Source organism: Myotis lucifugus, unplaced genomic scaffold (genome assembly GCF_000147115.1).
Source record: "Myotis lucifugus unplaced genomic scaffold, Myoluc2.0 scaffold_13, whole genome shotgun sequence".
In the NCBI taxonomy this organism is placed as follows: Eukaryota; Metazoa; Chordata; class Mammalia; order Chiroptera; family Vespertilionidae; genus Myotis; species Myotis lucifugus.
In genome coordinates, this window is record NW_005871061.1 from 101,573 (window position 1) to 109,025 (window position 7,453).

Here is a 7,453-nt window from a genome sequence, read left to right on the forward strand (position 1 = left end):
TAAGAAAGAGAGGAAGTTCAATAGAAAGACCAATATTTGTACACTGATCCTAATATCTCTATCTCTCAGTTCTGGGCAGTAAAGAGGATAATAACAGCAAAGGAAGCAGAGGTTAGAAGAGACACAGGTGACCCCACAACCCAATCTTTACTTTGGCATTCTATGCCACAATCCCCAAGCCAGAATCTAACTTTAGTTAAGTTTAAACAGGAGGAGCTGAGATAGTATAGACAACGTGGCTGTACTAAATTGTACACCTGAATTCTGTAAATTGTACACCTGAACAAATAGGATAGTGAGATAGGGGAATTAATTTCTTTCTGGCAACATACTCCTAAAAGACTTTGGTATCCTATGACTGTCTCTTAGAACTGAGCTCTGACCAAAAGGGATCAGTGAAAACAGGGGCTGTGCCCTGGCTGGTTACTCAGTGGTTAGAGCGTCAGCCTGTGGACTGAAGGGTCTCAGGTTCGATTCCAGTCAAGGGCATATACCTCGGTTGCAGGTTTGATCCCCGGCCTCGGTCCAGGTGTGTGTGGGAGGCAACCAATAGATGTGTCTCTCTCACATAGATGTTTCTCTCTCTGTCTCTCCCCATCTCTTCCACTCTCTCTAAAAATCAATGAGAAAAATATCCTGGGGTGAGTATTAACCAAAAAACAAAACAAAACAAAACAAAAAAACAGGGTTGCCACCAAGAATAGGCACAAATAAGTCCAAAGGATTGGCCAGCAAAAAAACAACAACAAAAACAAACAAACAAACAAAAAACCACAAAAAAACAAGGATGAGACTAGTCACCAAGGCAGGACAAATGAAACTATCCATGAAGCTGTTTCTGTAGTTGGTGCCCAGAAAGATCCTCCTCTGAGGCTCAGGACTACAGGGGGAGGGATCTTAGATGAAGCCGTAAATCTGGTACCTCTAGATGGGTTACCTGGATGTTGAGGGTGGAGCTGTCGTATCACAACCACACTTCCAAGGCTTTGCTGAATGAGTGTGAGAACTGGGAATCATTTTGGGGGTTAAAAAGTTAAAGATATCCTGATGAGGTATCCTATGTGAAAGGCTTAACACAAGTTCTGGGACTCAGACTGGGATGAAACCATCTGTGTTCCCTTTCTCCTACGTCTGTGTCTTCACCCCTTTCCCCAGATTGGTCCAGATGTCAGCTAGTAGCACAGTCATGTCTTCTTGTGTACAGAGTGATTCTACTCTTTGAACATGCAACTAAAGTCTGTCAATGTGAACTTGTTTTGTTGGTATCCCTCTACAGACACATACAGTGTACTGGTTGTGCTTTATCCCTGACTATACTTCAACTTAAGAACTAGGACAATTTTTTCACCAGTTTAAGCATGCAACTTTATTATGTAAATGAAGTCTCAAATGAATACACTTATGTCAATATAAAGCACAGAAGTATAACTTACTTGGGATAAACAGTTTCATTATCAGGTCACGTTATACAAATAATGAAAATATCTCAATTTATATAGCACAATAAGAATTAACAAATATTTAAGTTCTCAACATCATTTGGTATCCATAAAATTGCCTCCTTCAGACAACACAGATAACATAAATACTGAACTTATAATATGCATTGGTTTCATATTACACCAAAAAGTATTCAAGGCTTTGTGAGAACATTTAGCTATTCAGAGTTTGAGTATTAATCGTATAACTTTATCTCTCACCTCAGGATCACTGTGCTCTGCTAAGTCTTGGAGTTTCTGACCAAACTGTTTTGCTTCCTGGAATATGGAAATAAGTTCAGATTTAGTGAACTCTTCCTTGGTAAATAACTTCACCTTCTTTTTGAATTGGAAATTTATATTCTCAAAAATTTCAATAATACTAAGAATATTGGCCTTTGACTCATTCTTGTTAAAGGGTGCAACCAATGATGACAGTACTTTGGCACTGATCAGTTCTCTTGTATTGGCTTGATTTTTAGACAAGCGCGAAAACACTTTTAAAACATAAAACTTGGTTTTGACATTTCCGTTGTCTAACAAGGTGAGGAGATCTGGAATATAATTGGCAATCATATGGTGATTCTCAAATTTCACACTCAAGTGCTCCAATAATTTTAGTTCAGCAAGTTGCACAGGGGAGTTCAAAGGATAAGAGATTATGTCCTTACAAACTTCATTTACATATGACTCTCCTGTTTTTGCTTCTTCAGAAGATTCAGAGTTGTCATCCACTTTATTTAAAGCTCTAGGGTGTTCTTTAACATTGGGATTATTGACCAGGTTTTCAATCATAACAGTAATTCCTACATCATGAACTATATCTTGGGTAAATGGATAAGCAGGACTGATGCCCATTATCATCCTTGCTATTCCATGAATGAAAGGATCCCTAGTTAACTTAAGTAGGGCAACAAGTTTATCAAACTCTTTAGGCTCTAAACTGAAGACACGTGATTTGCAGCGGCAGTTTTTTGGATGGGGCCCATACTTTTCCCTGTACCTAATCTGTTCTTTGACCTCAGCTAAGGTCTGGAAGTAAGGCCCATCATCAAAGAGTGGGATCTTGGTCAGAGGCCGAATACCCAGAGGAGTTTCAATCAAGGTCGCAACCAGAGTCCAATTTCCTTCTGGAGGCAAGGATGGTTCCCCTCCATCTATTGGGACTAGGACACTATACCTGGCCCTTGACCATGCTGCTGCTTTTTGCTTTATAGTAAGTTCAGGTTTGGGTGTGGGTGTGGGCTCTTCCTCGATCTTAGGTGGTGGAGGTTTATAAACTTGATAAGGGTTCTCTTCTTCAGGCCAGAACCAGGATCCTAAACTAGGTTCTTCTCCAGTCCAGAACCAGGAGCAGACATTTTCTTCATCCTCATCATTGGACTCGATGAGGAGTCCAGCTCTGTCCCCAGCCCTGAACGTGGTGCTGGCCTCTTTCCTTCTCAGGGTCCTGGATCCAATATCGGCCTTATTATCCACCTTGGAAAAGGACCTGATATTGGCTTCACTTCCAGCATCAGCCTTGACTTCATACTTGTGCACAGCACTGAACCTGGATGTAGGCATGGCTTTTGAATTGTTTTGGGGCACTATACCAGGTTCTGCCAGGGATTTTGCCTTAGTTTCAGCCATGACTCTAGTCTGAATCTTTGCTTCCATCTTGCTCACTTCCTTTGCCATAGCCATGGCCATAGGTCACTTTCTCTGTCCTGGCCACTGCTCCATCCCCAGCCTTGGCCTGGGATACTGGTCCTCTTTTCTGTTCTGCCTCAGCCACTGCCTTGGCCTGGATTTTAGCCTTGGCTATAGTGTTGGCAGGACCACTGATCATAGTTTTCCGGCCAGCCCAGGCCTCTCCTCTGTCCTTGCCTTGGCCTCAGAGCCAGTCATGATCCAAACTAAAGTCAAGGCCAATTTATATACCCCCACCCCTGTCACAGCCTTAACCAAAGGTCCATCCCAGGTTGGTGTTTTCATAAAAAGTCCAGTAGTCACTCAGCCCCCTTTTCAACTACAGGCTCTGCCAGTGATATAAACAATGTGCAGAGAAAGCTCACTCAGAAGAATGGCTGTGTGCCTGAGCACAACCCTGTGGAGGGTGGTGGTCTTCAGCCTCTCCAAGGCCACCAGATCTGCCACTGAAGTTGGACCTAGGAGTGGAGGAAGGAAATGGGGCTTTGAGTATCTTCCAATGTTTTTCTCATTTTGACAGGAGAGTATGGAAACTCAGTGTTAAAGGGAGAGATAGATAATTAGCAATCTCCCCCTTAAATTCACACTCACTCTTCAACTGCAGGTGCTACTAATCTTCTTTCCAGACACAAAACAGGAGTATGGAGAGTGGGAAAGCTGGATGGGAATGAGACAGAGAAATCCCTAGATTGGCCCTTTACCCCTGCTGGATCCAAGCAGATCTCCACTACCTCATCCTACATGACTACTGAGGATGTCTCCATCCACATCCATACCAGTCTGCACTGATCTGGAGTAATTTCTCCTCCTTTCCTTGATTCCAATGATGATAAGCCCTACAAAAGATCTATGGACAGATAATCAAACAGCAGGTTATGGAAACTGATCTCTTGGTAGCCAGACCTTGTACTTTCCCTATATTTGTACTTTTTCAAGTGCTTCCCTCCTTCTGGTCCCTTCCCTCATTGTCTTGCTTTAGGACTACTCCTCTCCTTCCTGCCACCTATCATTTTCCTCTTCAGTGACTACCCTACCAGTTTCCTTGTTTAGAATTGGGCTAGGGCCGTGGTTGGCAAACTGTGGCTCACGAGCCAGATGCGGCTCTTTGGCCCCTTGAGTGTGGCTCTTCCACAAAATACCACAAAATACCACGTGCAGGCGCACATGTACAGTGAGATTGAAACTCCATGGCCCATGCGCAGAAGTCGGTATTTTGTGGAAGAGCCACACTCAAGGGGCCAAATAGCTGCATGTGGCTCGCGAGCCGCAGTTTGCCGAGCTGCAGTTTGCCGACCACTGGGCTAGGGTGAAACATACAGATAGGAAAATCAGATGGGAAGTTAGAAAAGCAGATGTTACCCTTCTGTAACCCCAATACTTATGAAGACTCCCAACTAAATCAGCAGTGGATCCAACAGGGGTTAGTAAACTGGTAAAACAGAAGGGATATAATTCTCTAGTCCCTCTACCATCACACCAATCTTAACAGACAGGGCACTTTTCTCTTCATCATTTCCTAGCTTCAAGTTGGGTTACCTCCGTCCCTCTATTTATAAACCTTCACAACTGAGAGTTCTACACACTTAGAGAACACAGAGATTTACAAATGCAGAGATAAACAAATGGAGACACAGGACACAATGGAGACTGAGTCCTTGGTAGAGAGCAGCATCTAGGACACGAATGCCTTCTTGATACAGATACTTTTTCACCAAAATTTTCCACCTCCCCTTCTCCCAAATCTCCAATCTTCTCTGCTTCATTCCCCAAATCTGACAACCCAAACATCCCTGCATGATAGCGGTGGTGTCAATAGGGATGGAATGCTCAGCCTTAGAAGTTCGCTGGGAAATCAATGAAAAGTATTATTTTCAAATTTCATCTAAGTTCTTATGTTTTCATACTCTTCCTAAAACCTATCAGTTGCTTCAACACAATGAGAGTATAAAGGACTGTTCAGAAAGCTGGCAAATAGGAGATCTGGAGTGGATCCAACAGGGGTTAGTAAACTGGTAAAACAGAAGGGATATAATTCTCTAGTCCCTCTACCATCACACCAATCTTAACAGACAGGGCACTTTTCCCCTAGACCCCTACCTGCTCTAGTCTTAGCTATCTACCACCTTCAAAGCACTGACCACTCAACAAAAATTAGGCTAATTTTCTTTTTCTTATCCCGTCCCTTCGACGTCCTCTGCCCCCTACAGATTACAGAAGCATGGAGTACCGTAAACTTAGAAAGAGACGTACACATATAAAATGCATTGATATGCATCCAGAGACCACATTAAATGACGGTGAGAGAGACTTGGTCAGACTAGTAACCAGGACATGAGACCCTTTTCTAATTCAGGACCTTGATTATCAAACACTTCAACCTGCATTTACCCTCTCTTCCTTCCTGGGCTCTCTAGGCAAGTCTTCTTACCAATAGCTGCAGCCCTTCCTTCTATTATATAATCCGCCACTTCTCCACTAGAAACTGCTATTATATTCCTTTCCCTTCCCAAACACGGTCGGAGGTTGGGTGGGGGTCTGAAAAATCACACTAACAAGAGACATATCATTTTAACTTTATCGTCGTGTGGCGCTCAAATTACCTCCGTCCCTCTATCACTCTCACCGCCCACGCCTCATGACCAGGTCACGTATTCCACATTCATCTCTGATACTCATATCCACATTCCCAAACCATACCCGCCTTCTCACTGACCTGCTCTGCTTGGATCAGGGGCAGTTTTCTCATTTCCTTGCCTCAAGGGGTGCCGTGCCCTACAGAAAGAGGGAAGGACAGTCAGATGGACACAAGGACACGAGACAATGGCGGCGACTGTGTTTGGGGATTGGTCCCGCGCCTGGGACGAGATACCTGCTTTATCAGATTAAGGGCCGTAATTGCCAAGCAATAGTCACTTTTGGGCATTTCCCTTTCCTTCTCATCCCCAGGGTTCCTCAGAGACCCGCTCCTAGTGACTAAATTAACTACCTTTCCCTCCACAGGCTCTGCCTTGTCTCGTCTCCAATACCAAAATCGACTGCGGGAGGAGCTAGTGTAGTTTAAGGTGATCCGGCCAAATGAAAGCGGATTGATACCAAGCTGTGCAGAACGCCACTTCTCTCTCTGTCACTGACTTCCGTCCCGCCTACCACGGCTGTTTCCGGTATTGGAATGTGCAGCGGCAGGAATCTGGATATAGAGAAAGCAGCGCTGGATGGAGAGAAGCAGGCTTATGTCAAAGGGTCTACCCCCTTTTAGGAGCTCCCCCCCCAGCAAGCCTACATTCCCCCTCCCCTGTAGTGTTCGCGGGTTTCGGGCGGTGACGTCAGTGAACCGGTGACGTCAGTGACCCAGCTCCCCCCTGACTAGGCGGATGGATACCAAAAGTGTCGTATTTTACACATTCATGCCACCAAAGCGCCCGTATTTACAGGCTCACATCACCAGGTCCTCCGGCCCACGGAAAAGGGCAGGTTGAGGAGGTAAGGTTGGAGAGAGGCTCCAGACTGAGAGGAGGATAAATTCTAACCTATTTCAAAACTGTACGTCCCCTCTTTGAGAGAAGCCCTCCCAGGCACTCATTTTTCTACAGGAAATGGGGCGGGGCGTCTGGCAAGCTGCTCTGGTCTGATTGTTGATCAATATCAAACATCGTAGTCTTGTTTCTCTCCAAAGTCTCTCGCCCTTGTTGCTTACCAAATTTCCTACAGGGAAAGAATCAAGGTAAAGGTGGGATAAGGATATAGGGGAAAAAAATGGAAGAGAGAAGCATATGAATACCAAACTACCCTTGTGTGTACATGTCCCATTCTTACGTTCCGTCTCCCCTCCTGATGCCCACGATATTTTTCACACTTAAATATGTGGGAGCTCGAGCGTGGGCATGAGGACAAATAATTCTGTACTCATGGAAGAGGATTAATACTCAAATATCTTTGTGCCCATACCGCCCCCCCCCCCAATCTCATAGTTTGCTTATCACCTACAATGGAGGATGAAGTAGAACAGAGGTAAGCAACTACTAAAATGAGAACAGATTAAATGCTAAAGTATCCCATTATCCCATTGTGAGCCCCTTCTAGGCCTGACCCACCACAGGTTCTGCACCTAAAGTCAGGTGGGTAGAGGACGTGTCAGGAAAGCAGGCTGAGAGAGGAAAGGCAATTTAAGGCCAGACTCTGGAGGTTCTGGGTGGCCATCCCAAGTTCTTTCACTGTTCAGGGCGCCACAGTGGGAGGAAAGTGGGAGGGAGCTGCCATGGAGGTCAACTATTTTTCTGTTCGTT

At 44.7% G+C, this 7,453-nt stretch overlaps 1 protein-coding gene across 1 annotated transcript; it reads right to left on the reverse strand.

Moving 5' to 3' along the window:
• Nucleotides 1–1,349: 1,349 nt before the first annotated feature.
• Nucleotides 1,350–6,233, reverse strand: ARMCX5 (armadillo repeat containing, X-linked 5). The gene is given in 4 exon segments (XM_023750466.1): nucleotides 1,350–3,168; nucleotides 3,170–3,628; nucleotides 5,884–5,942; nucleotides 6,157–6,233. Coding segments are annotated over 2 exon segments (1,647 nt in total). The 5' UTR covers nucleotides 3,310–3,628; nucleotides 5,884–5,942; nucleotides 6,157–6,233; the 3' UTR covers nucleotides 1,350–1,661.
• Between the last annotated feature and the right edge of the window lie 1,220 nt (nucleotides 6,234–7,453).